Source organism: Colletes latitarsis, chromosome 6, assembly GCF_051014445.1.
Source record: "Colletes latitarsis isolate SP2378_abdomen chromosome 6, iyColLati1, whole genome shotgun sequence".
NCBI classification, from domain to species: domain Eukaryota; kingdom Metazoa; phylum Arthropoda; class Insecta; order Hymenoptera; family Colletidae; genus Colletes; species Colletes latitarsis.
The window spans coordinates 13,970,108-13,993,606 of NC_135139.1; the positions used below are offsets into that span (position 1 = coordinate 13,970,108).

General features: G+C 36.7%; 1 protein-coding gene across 3 annotated transcripts in view; it reads left to right on the plus strand.

Annotated features, from left to right (window-relative positions):
• Positions 1–23,422, plus strand: part of LOC143343063 (cilia- and flagella-associated protein 298) — a 132,744-nt gene extending 109,322 nt beyond the window's left edge. Inside the window, exons 5-6 of one of the 3 annotated variants that reach the window (XM_076767577.1) lie at positions 236–561; positions 15,977–23,422. In XM_076767577.1, the coding sequence (XP_076623692.1) occupies positions 236–561; positions 15,977–16,040 (390 nt within the window). In that variant the 3' untranslated portion in view covers positions 16,041–23,422. Of the gene's footprint in view, positions 1–235; positions 562–4,584; positions 4,707–15,976 lie in introns of those variants that run through there. The other 2 variants (XM_076767578.1, XM_076767579.1) reach the window with 2 other exon arrangements.
• Positions 23,423–23,499: the final 77 nt, after the last annotated feature.

The following is a 23,499-nucleotide window of genomic DNA, read 5'->3' on the forward strand; positions in this document are numbered from 1 at the left end:
TTATTATCCAACCGTAAATCTGACGTGATTGATTCTTAAAAATATGGAAGAGAAGAAGCAGGAAAAACTGTTCGAGAGTTTATAATTATTCACAAGTACGTGATTCTGCGCAATCTCGAAGAGGGTCGAATTTGAGGCTCCCCTTATGGGAATCGTGACTAAAGACAACGTTTACTGCTTTTCACTGATACGTTGATCAGCGTCCGTGATGAAACGTGCGACGTGTTCCCCTCAGGTGTACATGAATCTGGTGTACGCGATAGCGATTCCGATACCGTCTTTCATAATCTCGGTGATATACCTCACCATCGCCTACTTCAAGATCTACAACGAAGAGGAGAAGGTCCTCGTGATTGGCGAGGAGGGCAAGGACGGCATAGACGGGGATCGTAGTAACGCGACACCCTCGCCACAGACAAGCGGCGCACTTACGGCCCGTAGCGAAGCTTTCAGGGAAGACCTAGTGAATCCAAGCTTCGGGCATCAGCTGAAAGTCGCCATGGTCGACGACGTGAGCAGAGAAAGCCTGGACGGGATACCCAACTCGTTCTCTATTCAGGGGTAAGCGTCAACTCTGAAGGTTTTTTACTCTTCCTTTATCGTTCCCCTTCATTTCCGTGCCTGGAGAATATGTGTCTTGTTTGTCAAACGCATGCATTCTACGATACGTATGATAAGTGTCTCCATTACTGACCGGACCCTCCATTAACGACCTTTTATTTACTATATTTTGTTTAACCCTTTGAATGTTAGGGACGCATATATGCATCCTACGAAAGCTACTCATATGGATCTCTGACTTACTACAATACAATTATCAGTATTTTAAAAATAAATTTTATCATTCGAGTTAAGGTACGTTTGACGTATCAAATAAAATAATTCATTAAGAGAATTACATTTATAATTTAGTTGCAGCTTAGGTTAAAGCAATAACAGGAAGAATACGTCTTGCAAAAGCTTCGAATGTTATATTTGTTTTCTTTTGCTAGTACATTTCTAAGTAACTAACACATAAATAATGACTTGGTCGTTTGCGTAAAAATTGACCACAATAACCACAAGTCCCTTATGAATGATTTTTTTAAGTTCACACAACAAGTAGACATAACAGAAACTTTCAGCACGAATGCATGATTCGTTGCTGCAGTTTTCCGTCATACTCTTAGCAATAAAATTTTTTTATTGTATAGCCTACTAGTATTTCGTCCACAATTCTTTAGCACTTAGAACTGCTGCAATGCATTTTGGCACTATGTACAATATTTTTATCTGATATTGAACAAACAATGAAAAGAGGTGTTTCCTCGTGTGCTGGGGTTATTTTACACGTATTAAAGGCATTAAATAGATACTAAATTCGTTATGAAGAAAAAGAAAAAGTCGTATTTCGACAAAATGGTAATTCTAGTCACACAGCTGAATCAGTAGAAAAAACTGGCTAACGAGTCAGAAATTTTCTTCGATGGAACAGCTAGCTCGGAGTCCGAATTTAAAACCGATTGAAAACTTCTGATCGGTTTTAAAAAAGAAGACTAGCGAAAAACGAAACTCGGTCATCGGGCATTCGCGAATAGCAGATTAGCATATAGCACGAATGGTACAACATCGAACCAGAAATTGTCCATAGCTTAATAGAAAGTGTGCCAAGTAAATTAAAAGTAGTAGCAGACGATAAGGAAAAATAGACTACGTATTGGTTTTAAAACTGTAAACGTTCTACCACATACCTGTTTTCTCTGGCTACTTTACATATCGTTGATTTAAATAAAAATTAAGTGTCTTTTATATTACTCCTTTCATTTCTGAGTTCAAAAAATTGACCACATTACTTGACAAAAATAAACAAACGAATTCTCTAATTTACGCAAATTTTGTGTTCAAAAATAATGTCAAGAAACATTTTGACATTGTACACGTACAAATATTGTTGTTGCTTTCGATTCACGTTCAGATCGGTAAACAAGTTCCGGAAGTGTTCGAGGTATTTATCGCACCCTTGCAGTATGCATTTCGTGTATCGGATGCAGAAATGCAATTTATCGCAGTGGGAGTTTATTTTAGTCCACTTCACACTGCGAACTGCATTTTGCATATTGGATACTGGAAACCAGGTGCTTCCCTCGTTACAGGTAATAATGTTACACCGGGGCTAATGGCAAGCTGAGGCTCAATCGAGCGAAAATAAGCATGGTTAATGGGACACTTGGGTGGCTTTGAGTGTTTCGCCTTGGCAACTGGAGAACCCCGTTGTTTCACCGCGGGGCTTCCGGTCAATCTGTCGGCGGAACAACGGGAATTTAAAAGAATCGTTAATTCTGACGCTGTGTAATCGCTCGAGTCGTTTTCTCGGCGATCGATCCGTTTCGAAAAACGAAAACAATGCTTCGCGGACTCGTCGCGAATTTTTTAAACCTTCCAAAGAATGCGACAAATTTTTTTTAGGACAAACAAACTGTGAAGTTCTTACGTAACAGCTTCAAGAAACTTGTTCGCGTTTAATAGAAATATATACAGGATGTTCGGCCACCCCTGGGAAAAATTTTAATGGGGGATTCAAGAGGCCAAAATAAGACGAAAATCAAGAATATCAATTTTTTGACTGAGGCTTTTTGACTGAGTTATTAACGTTTAAAGTTTCACCCGTACTGAAATTTTTTCTCGAAAATGCGCAGGATTTTGGGGGTATGTTTATTCACCAAAAATGATTGTAATTGACCCCCGCCACCAGAAATAATTTTTTCAGAACGATTTCAAATTTTTGAATTTCGCCGAAAAATTTAGGCACCTACCCCCTGTGGATTTTTCTTAGAAATTTGTTTTTCATTTTTAGTAATTTTGTTTGACGCCCTATTAAAAAGTTGTCTAATACTTTTTTGTAGGTACCCATAAGCTCTACTTCAGAAAAAAGTTTCATTGAAATATATTCACAATTGTAGGAGTTATGGCTGTTTGAAAATTGGACCATTTTTATGGGATTTTTCTCATTTTGCGGGGTCAAGGACCAACTTTCCGAATATTTTTGCGATTTGTACATATTCTCCATCAAAATACGCGTAGTTTGCTTTTTTAAACATTAAAATCGTCCAATCCGTTCAAAAGTTATGACGTTTTAAAGATTCGCATGAAAATTCGGGCAAACATTTCTGGCCAGAAATTAGATTTTCGGTAAGGAATTTTTTTCTCGAAACTGAGTAGGATTTCGGGGGTATGTCTGTTGACCAAAAATGCTTGCATTTGACCCCTGCAACTAAAAATAATTTTTTCAAGACGATTCGAAAGTCTTTTTTTTTCACCCAAAACTTTCAGCACTTACTCGAATTTTTTTCTCGAAAGTGGATAGGATTGCGGAAGTATATGTATTCACCAAAAATGATTGTAATTGACCCCCGCAACTGAAAATAATTTTTCCAGAACGATTTGAAATTTTTGAATTTAATTGTTAATAACTTTTTAACGGAGCCTCCATCAACAAATTGGTATTCTTGATTTTCGTCTTATTTTGGCCTGTAGAATCCTCCATTAAAATTTTTCCCAGGGGTGGCCGAACACCCTGTATACAGGTAACAGAAAATACCCATTTCAACGATTACTTTTCTTTTTCATTGATTACGGTGTTCTTATTTGAACTAAAATTAGGACAGTCGGAGCATTAATTTTTATCCAATTTTCATGAAAGATTGGTAGACTGGGAGACAGTCATTGGACGGAAATTATGCAGCACCTAAGAGTCTCGTATAAGGCTTGAAGAAGAAGCATAAGTGTGGGTTTAGAGGAGTGAAAATATAATAGCTTGTGTAGGTTATTCTCCATGTTATTGGCCTTGAATTTAAAATAAGTGTGGGTTTGTTGTTTTGGAAAATTTACAATACGTACTAGGTAAATGACTACGTAAGTCATATTTAAATCATTTTCTAAAAGGATATTACACTCGGAAATCTCAAATAGTTTAAGCTACTGGTTATTTGGAACTTATTTTACATCTCACTATTTAGTATTCTATTAATTACCACGTAAAAATATTGGAGACAAAATAATATTTTCTTACTATGTTATATATCACTTGATTCTTCTGTTACCTATAATCGTTTTATTTTATATTTCCAAATTAATATTATTTCAAGATTATTATTCAGGCCTTCTGAAATATCTATCAAAATTGTGCTTTGTACTTAATACTTCAAAATATTTATAAATATGTTTGTGTCATTATTATATAATAATATGTTTCTTTTTATTAATTTATCTTAATTTCTGGTTTATTATTAAGTAATTCAAAGTGTCAAGACAAAATTTAAAGATGATAGAAGTTTTTAACGATGGTCTAAATGAAATGGTACAAATTTTTATATAATATTATATTAATATTGTATATAAGAATTTTCAATTGCTATATGGAATAGTATTTTTTATCAAGTCTCCAATGTACGAAGGTAACAAATATATTTATTTCGTCCAAAGCAATGCTAAATGTATTTTTTCTTGCCTAAAAAATTCTTCGAGTAGCGTTGACAAAAGTTAATAAATTTCATACGAATCGGGTATTTTATTAAACAGTTATTTAACGTCAAACTTCGATTTCAGGTCTAAATGAGGAGTGATTCGACATAAGGGCCTATCTGTCGAATCCTGTTTCAAGATATTCAAAGTTGAAACTTTCTTTCGTTTATTGTGCCTCGACATTGACGATAAAGTCTATGCAACCGATACTGTATAAACTTCAGTTTTTATATAGAATAAAATGGCAGTAAAAGAAACGATTACTTTATTTTCGTTAGAAGACGTTAAACCGTAAAAGAAATAATTTTAGGCGCCCTTTCTCCATTACACAATGATGATAATTACATACGTGCAATATCTGATTAAAGTCACATTTAAATAGTTATGAAACAGCCAAAGTAGTATATAGAGTGTTCAATCGGGTAAGGGATGATTTCTCGTGACAAAATAAGTTAAAAGTTCAGAATATAATTTATTCATATGAGGCTTCGCTTTTTAGAAAATGAAATTTAAAAATTCAACTTTACAAACTTCTATAACTGTTATCTGCTTTCTGTGTTTTTCTGCCTCGTCCTGTCAGACTTAGTTATTCTATTTATTAGAGAACGTACCTCTAACTACTATACAAAATTTGATTTTTGGAACACCATCTTGTTTCATTCAAAAAGTAAAAAATGACGATGTCGTAGGTTGGCCATCGCTATAGCTAGATCTAACGATCCTCCATTTCCTTCTATGAAGTTTTATTCAACAAACGTTGTTTCAGCCTTCGAATATTTCGAACCTTCCTCATAATAATTTAACTCTAAGTGTACGATCGTGTATTCAGCACGATGGTCGAAATTTCGAACGGTTTCTACGTTAATAAACTTGCTCGATTGACCCGAATGGCGGACGACGGTTAAAAAAAAAGTGCTGACCTCGATCGATTTCACACGTTCGAACAAAACATGGAACTTCTCTTCGCCTCCGGTACGTGAAAAGGAAAATCCATTTGCAACGTATCTTCGCGAGCATCGATCCAATCGTTGTAAAACCGCGGCGCTGGATTCTTTCGCGGCAACAAAACCCGATCCGAGTGCATCCGAGCCATCGAATGGGAAGAACCAGTCCGCGGCATGGAAACGGCTATCGAGCGGCCTTTGTGCGCGGGAACGGGCATAAAATGCGCTCGATGAACGGGACGACGGCGTGTGTCGCAGATTGTGTATAAATATCGCGAGTACGGCCTACAACGCGCTCGGTAAAGCGTCGATATCGGATGATTACGCGGTCAATTTCACCGGTGGCCCGCGACAAACCGAAGATATCCGATGACCCGGCTGCGCAAACACTGCGGCTTGTGTTCGGAATTCGATTAAGCCCCCCGTCCTATCGAACAGGATCTATGGCCTCGAGATTTCACGAACTTGAAACATAATTTTTTTACCGGTAGCACAACAACAAAGCTATACCGAAACCAATGTACACTGGGGAACTTCAATTAATCGGCTTTATCGTGATTCACCGAATAATAGAAGTTTAAGGGAACCTTTTATATGTCAATAAATACAATTTTACATGAATTTTATACGTACAGTAGAACCTCGTCGCGGAGCTGTTCGGTTAATAGAGTTCCACCAGCATCTTCACCACCTTCTTTTTTGTTAGTTTGAATAATAGAGATAGACATTTTGTTCTTATTAAAGTACTCGTTAATTTTTATTCCACACATTTTTTTGTCACATTAGTGTAAATGCCTGGAAAATCGGTGTTAGGATGAACAATCTGTAAAACGTCAAAATAAATAACAAAATAAACATAGAAGACAGCATAAATAATAATAGCTGTTATGTTCGTCGGATAGAGGATGAAGCGTCTTTTAAAAGGAGTGTCATTTAAGTCGATAGCGTAATTAGTTCCGGAGATATAACGAATTTTGTTTCAAGTCGATAGTTTGACGTCGCGAGGTCAATGATCGCGCGTGTAAATAGTAAACAGTGCGTAGTAAATTCTTGGAAATACTACGACTTCCTCGTCACGACTCACGTGCGCGATGGAGAGGTCCAACATGTTAGACGGAGATAGTAATAGTCGAATTAAAAAAATTACCCTTTACATAAATTATGATATCTCCAAAACGGAAAGTCAGATCGACTTAAACCAAAAACCATTTTAAAGAGGAAGCTTTGCCGCTTCCAACAAAGCCTTATTATTTTTAGTACGCCGTTACTGTACTATTGTAAGGTGGGGAGTGAGAAATAGTGAAATTTAAAAAATTACCCTTTCATTTAAATTACGATATCTCCAAAATGAAAAGTCAGATCGACTTAAACCAAAAACCATTTCAAAGTGGAAGCTTTACCGCTTCCAACAGTGGCTTAATTATTGATCAAACACATCGCATGTTGGTACATTATGATAAAATATTATCAACTTGTAAGTTTATGCGGATAATTTTGTGGCGACTTGCTATATGGAAAAAGTGAATAATGGAAATAAATTTTTAATTAATTTTTGAGTTATATGAAAGTATACTTAGAAAGACTTAATGGGTCATAGGACTTTGCTTGAATTAAATATTTGAATAGGAATAAACGACACCAATAATACATTTGTAGAAGTAATAAATGACCTCGCTATCCGGAAGATCGATCGGTGAAATAAAGATCACGTAAATTAGATACAACCGGACTGCACGAGACGGGTTCAAATGCCGTGGCTCTCAGCAATTCAAAGGCATGGTAATTACGTTAGTTCGGAAACTTTGCAACGTTCCGCTCTGTTGGTACTCCCTGATCATTTAATGCGTTTCCGTCAAATTGTTGTGCACTGTTAATTGGAAAATTTCCCGGTTAATTTTCGCTGCGCTGCCTGCGATTCGTTTAGTAATTTTATGGTAAGGCGTGCGTTTACGTACAAACGAGAAAGATACTTTGGAAGTTTGGGAAATAGCTACAGAGAAATTACAGAAAAAGGAACGGCGTGAACACTTATATTTCAACAGTGAATATTACGTTGAAAAAGAAAATGTAAAGTTCGTTTACGAAATGTTTCTACTGTTACTCATAGTAACAATATATCAACAATGAACATTATAAATGCATTATAAAAAGGAGATACATGGCGATGAAGAGTTCCAAATAAATCATTTCTAAATTCTTAAATACTGAAGAATGAATATCTTTACCAGTATCAATCGCTGTCCTATAAACTATTACAAAGTACTCATAAACATTAGTCAGCGCAAAAAATGTTGACTACTGACGTGGTAAACACATTGAACATGTAGAAAAATATATATATAGCATTTTAATTTACATTGAAATACTCAGTGAGCTACATACATGTTTATATTTTAATAAACTTAATGAGTGATTAAAATGATGGAGCCGAGTTTTTCGGTCGGCTAACGGTTCGATCTGAAATTTTTCCATCTTGGAATAACAACTGTGCAGGTTTATCGACCCCATTATTCCGATTATTTCTGCCGCAGTTCGTGTCGATACTGCATCGAACGCGAGTGGTTTCAGCGTACGTCGTATCACGAGGATAGAAAGCGTTGCCCCGACATCGAAATGACGGTCGTAACGTCATAACGTCACAACGTTACGAGGAATTCAATACGCGATCACAACGGCACGGAATGGGAATGGATTCGAATGGTCGACTCGCAGTCTATCGCTGATCAATTCGACCAATATCCACCTATCACCCAGCAAGTTTTCATTCGTACGACAAGTGTGGAACTACTTCGTGCATTATCCGCTGTCGGTTTTCATTATAGTGTCGATGTCCCGAAATGATGCGTTCAGAAACATTTACTCGGCATTTCGCTTCTAACTGCGTCGCTTTTATTGTCACGGGGAACGGCCGAAGTTTGCGTTTCGAAACGATAAACGAGAACATTAAGGGCTTCGAGTGCATCCACTGACAATTAAATGGACATTTAACATTGAAACACTGCACAGATTGCTATGGGATTGTTTCGAATTACACAGCTTGTGATACATTTATCTTGGGAGTCCTTGTTTTTATTCTAACAGTCTTCTCAAAAAAATGTATTAATTAGGGAAAAGATACGAAATCGAAGTCCTACAGCTTGTAGGACTTTATTTTGACCACGTGGTATTTATGAGTCAATTATCTTGTAATCTTCAGACCATTCAATTGTAATTGAAATATATTTTTTATTAAATAGTATATTTCGAAAACAGTATTCCATGATGAATTGTGTGTTTATCTTTGAAATTTTTAACTTAGAGTTGGCTCTAACACGTGTTTATTTAGAGTATTAAATACCAAATATTTAATATAAATATCCAGTAACGAATTTTCTTAGACTACTAAATACCTAAATATGAATATTATAGTTCGAGTACACAGTATCAAATAGTAAATGTTCAATACTAAGTTTCGAATTCTAAGATCTCATTTTATCCTGCAATTTACATATAAACAATTTTTTCGTATCATCAATAGTTATTGAAATATCGCGATTGTCACACTTTGGCGTGGACACCCTGTATGTAGTACCAAGTATTGAGTCTTAAGTTATAGAGTTTCGAGTACTGAATTTTGAATATACTTATTTTATTTTTATTATGAGACACCTCTTAGCGAATCTTGAACATTGAGTACTAAATATCGAATGCCTAATATTATAACATGACTATTGAATTTCGTCTATCAATTATTTATCCGAAATGCACTCTGGTTTTATTTCTCGTATAAACAAAAAATACAAAGAAACGTCAGTTTGATTTCCAGCATTGTTTGAAAAATTATGGAGGTATGAGATCACATTGGTCACGTAAATATCGAAAGTTCCAGTGGATGGAGATAGGAAACTTTATTTGCCAGACGACAAGTCGCCGAAGTTTTTCTTGTGCTGGATAAATGGAAAACTCCTTTGAGTCGGGGATAGAATTATACAGAGATCTCGGACAGAACGAAAATTACGTTTTATGTGCTTCTTGGAGATCAGATATCGAAAAATTGCAGAAAACTCGTAGTGAAAATACCGTCGGTCTGGTTCCTTCCGAATTAATTCAGAAACGATGTCATGAATTAAACGAAACTAGTAATCATCAGCTTTTCTTTATATAAAATGAGTTTATATTAAGCTCCATTTGTGTTATTAAATATCATAACAAATATTAGTATACCCGTGGTAATATGATATAGTCATTTATTTTTTTAAATATTGTAGCAAGAGTAACCTTGTACAATGAAATATAATACGTTCGATAATTCTACCTTTCTCGAATATCATACGAGATATAAATCAAGATGTTTTCCAATTAACGATGGAACGGAATAAAATTCGTCACAACGGACACAGTGAGTGCACGAAAGCTTAGAAGCTGTCTCAGAATGTTATTAACAACAGCCTTAACAGGAAACTTGCCGTCTGCATACAGAACTACGCTTGAAAGGAGGAAGAGGGAAACGGCGACTAGCAGTCTACGTCAAAACCAGTGGGTTTCTACAAGATGTTCCAAAATATATGGTTCATCCTGAGAAATAATATTCCACATTGAACACACAAATTTTAGAGATTTCACTTGAAAGATACATTCTGATCTTATTATTTGTATTTAAAATGTATTCGAATTCGTGACAAAAATTCTAATGTGACCTACTAGAATTTGTATTTTAATTCATATTAAGATCATTGACGAACGATGAGATGGTGCATTGTTATGTAATAATCTTGTGCAAATAGTTGTCATTTAATGCGTTATAAATCAGCTTGTATTATTTTAATAAAATAACTAATTAATAGATAGTTAGGACAGAAACTTATAATATAATAATTCATAAGTTTCGTGTTACTGTCGTATCAAAACTTACAGCCAAAATAAATGCTCCATCGATATTCAATTTAAAAGTTATTCAATGAAAAGAACGCGCGATTTAATGGGCACTTCGATTGTAACTTTTTACCATTGCTTGAAACGCCGTGTAAATATTTCAACTTGGTCGACCAAAGAGGCTAATCATTGTATCGACGTTCAGGAACGTGTGGAATATTTAATAAGCTACATTGTGTCGGGTTTATTGTTAAAGTTGCGCTTTTACGCACAGTCTAGGGTCGAATCTTTCTTTTGGGTTTATTGTTAGCCGTTCCATTTTATTGAGAAAGTGGAATCGCCGTGAAAGGAGCCCCATCGAACAAAGCAGGAAAAGATAATAGCGTTGTCGGCTTGCCAAAAACTACTGCTGAAGCTTTCAAAAGGGTACTTCCTTGAGGGGGTTTCACGGTTAAACGACTCGTCGTGCAAACAGTGTGAATAATAAAATTCAAGCCGTCTGACATATCTCTAGAACCCCTACAATCCTCATAACTTTTGTCAACGAATAATTAATTTCCACGTTTCGTACAACGCAGCCGTGATTTAAGATTTTTATTATGCTCGTCTCGCGATCCTAGTTCATAATTCTGATTATGCTGGAAGCGTACATTCGATTCAACGACTAAATTCGTTAATTTTAATTTTTAAGTCAGACGTATTTTAAATATACTTAGAACCGCACATAGTATCAGTAAATGTTAAATTTTATATCAGTCAATTTTGTTAATTATTCCGTCAAACTATACGAGAAAATTTGTTTGATTTTCAGACTTACTATGTGCAACGAGAATAAATATTTAAAATTTCTACGGATCCCAACTTAAAAACTATTACTGTATACATCATCCCTATATTTAAAACTGATGAATCGTATTCACCCTTCAGTAAATGAACAGAAATCACTATCATTTAACTTGAATAACGAACGCAATATCGTTATTGATTACCATGAGCAACCCTTCTCACAATATCAATTTCATCCTATCGTATGGTTTCCAGTATCGTGTCTTTAAAACGTACAGATATACAATTCCACGTGGTCATCAATCATTAATTTTAGGAATAAAAGTATTTTATAAACAGAGCGTAGTAAAAGTATGTGAACTATCCTGAACGTGAATAGATGGGAATAATGATTAAAGCGTCAGGTCTCGTCGGTCGATTGACCGAATAAGGCTTATCACTACTTCCACGTTCTTCATTTTACGATTTCAACGACGGAGCATTTCGTTTGGTCCAATTTTTCGGGGGAGCAGACCGCTGATATCGAAACTGATATCCGATCGACAATGAGAACCTTTCCGTTCGATGTGAATCGACCTTTATATGGGATGCGTGAGTGAGACCAAGCAAGGACGCAGGCATCGATTCTGACCTAACCACCTCCGCCCTAGTCTCGAGCCTAACTCCAACAACTCACCCCGTTTCCACTTTCAACCAGCTCTTATCCCTTCCCGGTCCGACACAACTATGTGACCTGCAGCTTTCTTTCCTCGAGCGCGTTGAATATTCGTGATCACCTTCTACTGGATATGAAAACCACCCCAAGAATTATCAGATTCTAGGACACGAAATTAGAGCCACGACATTAGAGTCGTCGAATTTTCCTGCATTTGACCGACTCAAATATTCAAAATAAATATATTTCAACCCTTATTTTAATCCTCGATATTTTCAAATATTCGAAATAAATATATGTCAATCCTTCTTGTACCTTCAATATTTACAAATGTTGAAGAAATATATTTTAAAACTTTGTTCATAAAGAGCTTAATTCTTGAAAAAATTTAAATGAGATACATATTTATTATGAGTGTAAATCACTAAATCTTAGGTTATTGGATTTTTATTCTAAATTCTCTGCGGCACAAAGAAAGAATTATACAGGCTTTCGAACAATTAAAGAGTTAAAACATTGTGGCATTAGTCCAGGGCCCTCTGATTAGAGCAAGTACATCTTAAAAGTGGCACTCCAATCAACCACGTTCTGCGCCATTTTTACCACACATATATCTAACGAGAACAAATATTCTTGCCTTTTAAAATACAAATAAGCATCGTATAAAAGAAAAAGGCTGTACTTGCATTCGTATCTTTCTATTTAATACTCAAAGTAAACTTTCTTTTCAAAGAATATGATTGCCTAGTCTCCTTAAAGGAACAATGCCACTAAAAATATTTATATTGTTAATATATTTGGGAGTACAACCATACCAAAATAAATCTATGATTATAAGTTCAACTGTTACACAACTGGAAATATCGACAAGACTGACCCAGTAAACTTTACCTTGGAAAAGTTTCCAAAACGTTATTAGAACTGTCTCTCTAATGAAAAAATTAAATCACTGTGTCCGAAATAAATGATAGATCTAAACGATACAAGCAAAGTCCCTCATTATGAAACGAATTAACTGATACATAGTGTATTGGAGACATCTGGAGTTTCAGAGGAGTAATCATGCTTTCAATATAAATGCTCCTACATCCATTATTCCCTTTATTTTGACTTATCATTGGGGAGCAATAATGGTCTCTGATGGTGCATTATTCATTTGACTAAGGAACTATCAATTACTATATATATACAGATTATCGATCATCTTCTAAGAATTATCCACTTCACTTCCCCTGACGGTTCATCCGTGTGCGTAATCCGATAATAGGCTGATAACAAGATGTAATGTTTAAATACGTTACTCACACATATTTCTTTCATTCTTGTATATTACTTTCTTAATAATAAAACGGATAATGATATTTGAATAATAATATTAAAACAGTAACAATGTTTAAATAATGATAATCTACTAAAACAGTCCAAGTTTATTCATGACAATCGAACATGCCTATAAAATATTAAACTTTTAAATTATTCGGGTGATCCCAACTCTGTATGGAACGACGCAGATAGTTTCATAATATATGGATAAAGGCATTATTTGCTTACAGTATTCCTCTTTATATCATAATGAGGGACTCGATATAACTAGTAGAGAGCTATTTCGCTGTAGCTAAACTTTCCATACACCAAGTATTTTCCAATTTCGTTTTTCCATCTTTCTGTCCTGTCTCTTTTTCTCTCCCTTTGCTATTAGGATAAGAAAATGTATACTGAAAAGGAGTCGGGGTAACGGTCAGTCTGTTAGAGACCCGTTGTGTATCAGACTGGTAAAAACGTCGTCGTGTTACATAGCCAGTTTATTAAATATGTTGTCGTAACGCAGTCTGGTAAAAACGTTCGTAATATTAACCTACGTGTGGCTACACACCCACACTCGCGAATAAACATTTAATAATTGTGTGGTAGATAGTCGGATCTTTATTTGAACCACCAGCCCCCTCAGTTTTAAATAAGATATATTTAAATAAAAATTCAATGCACTTCATCTTTAGATCAATTACTGATTTCTTTTAATAACATTTAAATAAATATGAAGCACATCAAACTTGAATGGAAATGCATTTTTCAAATGTTTAAATTTCAAATTGTTTTGCCTGTTGCGTTTTTATCTACATAATCGATAATCGAAAATGTCCTGAACTATGTTTTTATTTAGCATAAAATCTTGACGCATGAATTCTTTTCACTGTCAATATAAACTCATTTGTTATGCCATATTTCGAAGTACATTTTCCTCGGCTGTGTTCGAAGATTGAGAACATTGTAAAAATTTTAGTAAAATTTATTCATTAAATTATTACTAATGTTTGAATCATGTTTTGTAAGAGTCTCGATCAAAAAGTCCTTGCCATACTTTCCAAAATACTTGAAATCACGACAAATAGTCTTCAAAAATCGAGAATTGTATTTTCAAAAATTCTCAAGAACGACTGCAAGTATTCATTCGTTCGTCGTTAAATAAAAATAAAATTTTCAAAGACTGAAATATTTAATAAAGAACACTTAAAAATTGAGTTACTCGATCTAATAGACGTAAATAAACGGTATACGTTGGTCTTATCAATTATCTATCGTTCGAATGAAACAGTTCATCTCGGGCAACCGTTAATTCGTCGATTACAGATTTCCAAAGGATCAAAGCACCGCGATACAAATTGAAACGCTTTAAAAAGCTGAATATTGCACGAGCGCAGTCCGCCGGCCATTATATCGTAGACCACACACAAGTTTCCGATATCCGTGATCAATAAAATATGGACTTTAATACACGAAATTGCTCGTTAGTGCCACACGCGATCGATAGTGCTGTCCTCGTTGAGCGTTAGAGTGGCCTCGGTTCTGGCAACTCGCTTATACGCCACTCTACATCAGGCTTTTTCTCCTTAAAACTTATTCTCCTGTATATATTTATTTATTTTCGCGTTAGTTGTCACCGTGTCGACAGCATCAATCGACGCTCGAAACCGAGATTCAGCGTCGCGACAAAAAGTCATCCATCGGCCAACGAGCCGATAATCGATGCTGTCTGTAATTTCGAAGATTTTCGACACCGTACGAACGTGTATACTTTGATCAATAATACGCTGACGCTTGGCGTTGGACTGGTTTCAATTCGAGCACCAAGTAGAGCATGCGCCTGATAAACATTAAGGGATCTGTTGTCGCCTCTTCGAAACTGCTAATCGGTTTGTGCTCGCGCGACCGTTACGATTTCTGACTTCCGCCGTTGCTTCTATTGATTTCGTTTTGGAGAAGCGATGGCTCTAATTTCCTTTGGGAGAACGGAATTGCTCGGATCTTTGCGCCTCGAACGCCTGAATTGGAACTTTGAAACTTCTTGTTAATCTGTTTGATACCATAGGAATATTAAGGGGGGTATTCCAATCTAGAGTTTCACATTTTTTGATCTCTTTAAGGATTTTTTAAAAAAGAAAGTTTAAGTCTCTTGATTTCGACATTTTATACATAGATTTATTTATGTTTTATGTTTGCAATTTTTTTCAAGCGAAACTAATCGAAACTCACTGAATTATATGTCATTGAATAAGGTTCCTAATGACTGACGCAACATGGCGCTAAATAAACCATGTGTTATTTATTAAGTAGAAAATTTGACGGAGAGCCATGAATTTTTTAATGAGTTAATTGTGTACATGTCTTTGTCGCAGTACTGTTTCAAGAAATTATTCAAGAAAAATTATTCTATGAATTGATTTCACTTTATTTTTAGTGAAAGGGAGATACATTGTAGATTATTTAAAAAATATAAATACAAATATGACTGACAAATCAGGTTCCATGATTAGAGTTTCCCCAGTAGTCCCATTTGAAAATGAGTGGAAGTCTAAATTTTATCGTATTGACTACGACCTGTAAATTCAAAAATCGTAATAAAATTGCACTATTTTCACATATGTACGCCAAAGTTCGTGAAAAAAGTTCTCATAAATCTCATAATTTTAATTTCGTCACTTTTCAGAAATTTCCGACGAAACTTTCACAGAATTCTCCCACTATGCAAAAACATAATGAATTTCTTGAACCTTGCAAAATATGCCTCGCCAATTTCTAATCCCAATTTCCATCGAATAATAACAAGGTCACTATCAACTTCCTAACGCTTACAAAAAAAATCTCCATAAATAATCCGTTCGCGTGTCCACTTTCCTAAGTCAAAGAACCCGTGATAAAACATTCCACGCTCCATTGACCGACATCGATACGCCTGTTTCAGAAACTTGAGCAAGACGATGACGACGAGTATCTCAACTCCCCCTGGGCCGACGGCGGCAGTCTGAAGCGGCAATTTCAAGGTCTGAACAACATCTCCTGGAAGCCGCGCTAAGTGACCCAAAAGCACGGGGACGAGAGACAGACGGAGAGAGCGAGAGATTCTACAGTAGCTTATTAACGTTACCGACCGCGGACAGCCAATATTCTCTCACCGACTAACAAGAATGGAAACCCAGTACTATTAACGCCAGCTGCAGAAACTAGCTTCGGGAACGTTCACCGAGTGAACCAGAGGCAGACGGGACGTTCGACGCGAGATTTCCAGACGGGAAACGGGGGGGCGTCGATTCGTCGTCCTCTCCTCGAACGAACAGAGAAGTGATCCAGAGTGTCGTTCAACGAGTAGTGTTTTTAGTACGCCGCACGCTATCGCATAACTGTCCCCGTACGCGCTAATTATTATCCATAGAGACAAACGATATTTTGTGACAGACTTTTTTCTACTCAATAACCGCCCGTGTCGCGACCGTCTCTAAGGGCGGCCCTAAACAGGACCGCCGATCAATCCGTCGAGGACTCGTCCTTCTTTGGCCGATCGTGGACGGCTGTCGCCAGAACGATCGCCTCGATTGGCGAGAATCCAACGAGGAAATATTATATTTGGATTCGTTGCCGATGTTCCGACGCCAATTTCAGGGTCTCGTCCTGAAGGGTACTTCCGAAACAAACCAAACGAGTTTCAGAATAAATTCTACAAATACTCCAATAAGTCGAAACGTTTGGGAGCGTTTGAATTCTGAATTACTACCACTTCTCGACTGTTCAATTGGGTTTCTGACGGTCGTCTATAACAAGGTTCGAAAACGGTAAATTGGGATAGATGAAACTGATCATTGGATGTACCAAGAGGGATTAATCATACCTTGATGCAGCCAATAGAAGATCCGAAGGGAGATACTGACCAATTTAGATTTAAATCTGTTGATAATCGATGCTTGAGTAGCTTAGACGTTACACGAAACAGACACCGAAGCATTTTCCTTCTGAATTATCACCGATCCTTTCCTGTTGAAGTGAGTTTTCCAAAGTCGTCTATAATATGAAATTGTAAAATTTAGTTTGAAACAATACAAATTGATCGTCGGATGTTTGGAGAAGAAATAATCATCGCTGAATGTATCCAATGGATGATCCTAAGAGAGATACTGACCAATGTAGATTTCAATCTGTGGATGGTTGATACAATCGCAAGCATTTTTCTTTTAAATTATCACCGAAACTTGGCTGTTGAATGGAGTTTTCCAAGATCGTTGGATGTTTGAAGAAGAATTAATCATCACTAAACTCATCCCATAGATGAATCGAAGAAGAAAACTGTCCAATTGGCACTTAAATCAATAGATAAACGATTTACGAGTAGAATTGCTACACTTAGTTGACAAATTGGAGTTTGAAAAACTGATTATTAAGTGATCTCATAAGGTTTGATCGTCACTTAAAAAGAAGATACTAATCAGTTGAGATTTACATCTATGTTCGATGCTTAAGTGATTTGATTGGAACGTGAAACGGAGATGGAAACTGTTTTCTTCTGATCATAACTACTTTTTGTTGAATTGAGTTTACGAATGATGTTTATAACGAAGTTCAAAAATAATACACAGATGGTCAGAACACCATTAGGGTCTTGATTTGGATTTCCAGACAATGTTTATATCGAGGCTCAAACGTGCAAATTGAAGGACTAATCTTCACTCAGTGAAAGAAAGAATGTGGTACTAAAATATACAGAGTATTTCACAACGTGTGGGCATAACTTCAGAGACGAATTCAGCACAGTAAAATAATAAAAAAATTCATATAAACGTGTATATTATACCAGATACACCGATCTTTACAGAAATTTTTTAAAGTAGGTACCTTCGTAAGTACGTCTTGTCATAGATCTCAAGACCATACTTTAAATGTATATTCGCCTCTTTGCGTTTCTATAACATGCCATTGTCAATCTAAATGCAAATTGTCACAAAATTGTACTAACTTTCAATTCTTTAAGAGAATGCACCGACTCGAGCACGTTACAAAATAGTGTTTAAGGAAACTTTACTTATAAACAGTCGAAGAAAGAGTTTATCGTAAAAATGACTGGAAAACAAAATGGCTGCAACCTAAGAATAAAGTCACACGTTAATAAAGTCTCATTTTACCGTATTGAATTTGCCTTTTGAAGTTATATTCACATGTTTTGGTATACCATATGCATACGATCAATACTGAAATCACTTAATCGTTGCACGAAGCAAACAGTAAAACACTGAACAGTTGAGACTTAATTCGATGATAGTAAGAAAGACTTCAAGTTGGGTTTTCATTGGACGTTTATAAAAAAGCTCAAATACGTAAATCAAAGCAGTCGAATTAAATTCTTGCATGTCTCCGAGAGAACTAATTATCCAATACATATATCAAAAGAAGAAGCTGGCTAGTTAATACTTAAATCTATAGATAACCTATGCTCAAAATTATTTACTATACGAAGCAGAGGAAACCATTTTCCTCCATAATTACCGCCACTGTTCGAAAATATAAATCGAAGCAGTCGAAGTTATCATTGTTTGTTGGGAGGAGGATTAATCATCGATTTGATCCATCCAATGCATCAGCGAGTTAGGAACGAAGAATCCTAAGAAGAAGCTGGCCAGTTTAGAATTAAGTCTGCAGATGATCTCTTAAACTCTTTGCTTCCTAATCACTGCTACTTGCCCGTTGAATTGTTCAAAGGACGTTTACAATGAGACTCGAAATCGCAAACTGAATTAGTCGCTGATACTTAAATGTTCCAAGAAGCACTGATCGTCTCTGTACACATTCGAAAGATGAAACCAAAGAAGAATTTGGTCACTTGGAACTTAAATTGCCATATTAAGCTGTTTCCTTCTAAATCACTGCTACATGCCTATCGAATTGTTCATCCAGAGGACGTTTACATGTTTCTTTGCTCGAGATCGTAAACTAAACTAGCGCAAACGATTCTTAGGTGTTCCAAGAAGCACTAATCGTCTCTGAACGCATTCGAAAGAAGAATCCAAAGAAGAGTCGCGATCTTAAATCTCTAAATGGCCAATCTAGTCGTCGAAATATTCCTAAACCCTTTCGGAAACGCCCTGTATGGTGTCGAGAACCGGTTGCTATCGTGCACAACGTTTCCTCTCACCCAATTCTGCCGCGAAACGCCTAGACAGGCCAAAACTGTCTGGCGTCCGTACGTCGAGCGTCGACTCGATCGACAAGAAGAAGAACGCGCACACGTGCGAGCCACTTCCGCGGTCTGCTCCACCACATCGTGATAGAAGTCGCGCGAAAGCATTCCTGCCGATTCCGACTGCACACTACACACACAAAACATACAAAAACACACATACACGCGCGCGCGATCCTTTCTCTCTGCGACGACGCGTAATAACAGGCTGACTCTGGTTCATTCGTCGAGGCGGAAGAAACGACGATCGAAACGAGGATCGAGAAGAACGAAAAGTAGGGAAACCGAACGCGCGACGAACGGTCGCACGATTCGAACTAAATAGCTTGAACGAGCAAATTCGCTAATTTAAGAGTACCGTTACCAATTAACAAGTATTACTAAGTTAATCCGCTTGCTGTGTGATCATGACGCATCTGAGATACGCCGCTCTCCACGTGCATTGTAGACGAGTCGAACACTGCATCAAACACTCGAGACACGAACATACACGCACACAAGTACATACAAACACGTACATACACGTATATATACGCGTCCGTTTGAACGCGCCGCGACACACACGCTTCTGATCAGGCATTCTCTCGTGGCTTGCGTGCTAGCTGGATCGAAAATCGCCACCCCTTTGCGGTACCAGCGTTTCTTTCGGCTCGTAGATAAACGGAGTTCGTTAGAAAGTGAATTTGTGGAAGAAACATTGGGGTTAGGAAGCCAGAAGGACGGCAGATTTTGAAGCGGGGCTGATTTTTACCGAGTATCCACGACCACCCTCTATTAGCAATCTTTCGTCTTTTCAGACTTCTCGAAATCGCTTTTAATTCACTAAATTCACGGACGTTTTAACTACTATATTTGTATATTCTGACTTTTGAATTATTTGCCTTTGACAAGCGAGGGCAAATTTGACCTTTTCACTGCCGAATTGATCGATGCTAAAAAAAGACTCTGAATCTTAATTTCACAACTTCTTCGTTTCGATCATAGTTGTAAATATGTGTAAGAGTTATAACCGAGAAGTAAAAAATTTTGCAGAATTATTCACGAATCGTACAGAAAATTTCACAATCTTGTCGGAAGAATGCATTGCACTATTGTTTATTATCGTGGCCCGTTTACCTCACTAACTGATCAAATTTCTCCCTCGATAACTGAACGGGGAATTATGTCTGTAAGCGTTCCTCTACTTCGATCGTTCAGAAATAGGATTAAGTCGTTTTTCGAAAGGAAAAATCGTTGCTTATAATCGAACAAGAAGTTGGTCAACGAGCGAGGTAATATTGCGTCTGCTTTTATTCGTCGAATGCTCTAAGAAGAGAAATCGCAGTCGCGTTAATTATTACTCGCTTGTCGTGCTATGCATTTACATTTTTTTATTATAACGTTCGACGTATCAAAGATAGTGTTTTACACTGCTCAGAAAACGAAGCCATGAATTATTTCGACAGGCTTGATTGTAATTAAATAATAATTCAACTAATTATATAGGTATCTACTTACGTACGTTCTAATTTGGGCAATTGAAATTCTAATTCGGGTAATTGTTACAGTATACGACTAGGTACCAATTCAGACATCTATTTGAATGCTGATTAGGGTACCTTTTTGAGCACTGTAAAACTATTATATCACATTAGTGTTCAATTAGGTACCCATTTGGATGCCTATTTGAGTTCCTACGTTTATACCCAAGATATTTAGATACATATATGTCTCGTAAAGTACCCATTTGAGTTACCTATTCATGGCTCTAAATTCTCCTTTTGTAAGTTGCACGTACTTGAGCATCAAATTGTCTCTCAAGACATATCTCTAAAATTCCATTATTTCTACTACTTGGACCTATTCGTGTTCCGAGATACTATCGTAAAACGAACCAATGCAATAAAGTCCATTATAAATATTCAATGTTTGTCAACCGTCAAGATGTCTTAATAAAAATCAGCCTCGTTTCGAAACTATCGTTACGCCAGGACACGCGTTTGTGTCGCGGAAAAATGTAATTTTTCTAGGGATGCTCGGGTCAAGTTCGTCGCTAGGAACGAAACAGGCATTTCTTTTCCTTTGCATCGCAAGGCGCCGAAGACGATTCGCAACGGAGAATTTAATATATAGAATTATGATCGAAAATCCACCCTTCCCCACGATTACGTAAGGCCACTTGCGCAGCTGGTAAAATAAGTAACAGTAGTTTTTCGTGGCCTGGTTGCTGCGCGTGAATCGATACGAGTGGCGCAGGACGGGTTGAACCTTCACCCCTGAAATCGATGGAAAAAATTGATGCTTAAAGAAATTGGCGGCGCCTAGAGGTCGAACGATTTTGGGGACTCCCGGCGCTGAATAACGATCGAGCGTCCAGATCCGTCGATAATAAGATACCGCGAATTATCGAATATCGTTCAGACGCGAGCCACGACGTTTCCATCCATGATTTTCGTTCGTTCGTTCCCGAACGAACCTTCGATGAGCATCGTTCATAGTACGCGACAATTAATCTTAAGTACGTACATAGCAGCGATCGATTTGCGTGGAATTTGCGAAGCATCGCGACGTTTATTAACGATAACTTTATTGTTCCATGGCGCGTAGGAGTTATCGATCAAACGTTTGCACCGTGGACACCAAACGCCGTTCGAAAATTTCACGATGGCTCGTAAATTGAACGATTTGCCGGCTAACCACGGAACAAAGAAGATGAATGTTGAAACGCGAACGGAGACAGTTGTAGCACTGAAAAGGAAGCGTCTCTTGGCCCATTCAGACATTCTTTATTCTCGCTGGAAAGCGAAGCAATTACCTTGGTGCTTGACCCGAAGACGATTACAATATCTGCATAGGGTGTAAATTTTAACGTTCCACGTAGCATCGAAATATTTGAGAGGAGACCTCATTCGTCACGAGCTCCCGTCATTTTGCAATTTTTGCGATCTACTTCGCGTACGAACAACCGACACACTTACACACATACGCAAACAAACGCGTACACTCGGTTTGTAATACGCCTTCGCCGAACGAACGCGCGCACACAGGTATAAACAGAAACATACAGAAACACGTGGAAACATACGCAAACAGATACACACTGATAACCCATGGAAGAAAATATTAATTGAATTGTTTTTATGGATTAAGAACAAGTTGTCTGTGATCTACAATAATTAAAAGAATATTTAATAAGTATTAACATGGTAAATGCATAACTGACATGTCGATAATGTCGAACGAATCGATTTAGGGGATAATAATAATAAAAAAAAGGAGAGAGAGGAATAATGGAAAACGAAATAGAAGGGAATATAACTGTCAGATATATTGGAGATAGAGCAATACGATTAAAGAGAAGGATGGATAAAATGGGGAACGATTAATCGCATTAACGACGTCACTGCAAAGGAATTCTAGAGAAGAGGTATATTAAATAAATACATAAATATATATATATATAAACATTAAATAATAAATAGATTTACAATGGAGCACGCAACGTCTAAATATGTAATCGCTGTTGTTAATCAATGATTCGCGATATAAAGGGAGGAAAAAACCGAGGTGCGTGCTGCGTTCGAAGTACCGAGTAAAATACAAAAAAAATTATATGAATAAATAAACAAATAAATATATATATATATATATATATACATACATATGTATATATATATGGCACTTGACCGTCGCGGCTAAAAGTACATAGGATAGATAGATTTATAGAAGCGCAAAAAAAAAAAACACCAAAAATCGTTCCTTCCACCCGCTCCGGCCGTGTATTTGATTATCGATTTTAAATATATCGCAATTCATGTGAAGTCAAGAGAAGCTCTGTGAATTTGTAAACGCACCTCAGAATGCAAGTAGTACGTCATTTTACTAATGCAAGGGAGAAGGCGAAGAATACTGCAAGAACGAAGACGGGAGACGAACGAAAAAATGGAATATAAAAATGCCACAATCACCGAGTAATAAGTTGTTCAACGAGCGTTGCGAAAGATGTTCGAGATAATTTTTGTACAGTTTTGGCACACACGAGAACGTGCAACATCGTCGTCTTTATATTTATGTACAACATTCAATTATTATAAATTTTTCGATATTATTACAAACTATGATCGATTTCGTGTGAAAGTGTATATGGCTTTTTCTGCGGTTAACAATAAAATGTTGTCAAAGCTTTTTCACGAGATATATATACATACATATTTCACTCAAACGTTTAATTTATCTATTGATTGTTGTCCTTCCCTTGCTTTAATGCATCGCTCCTAAATGAACGT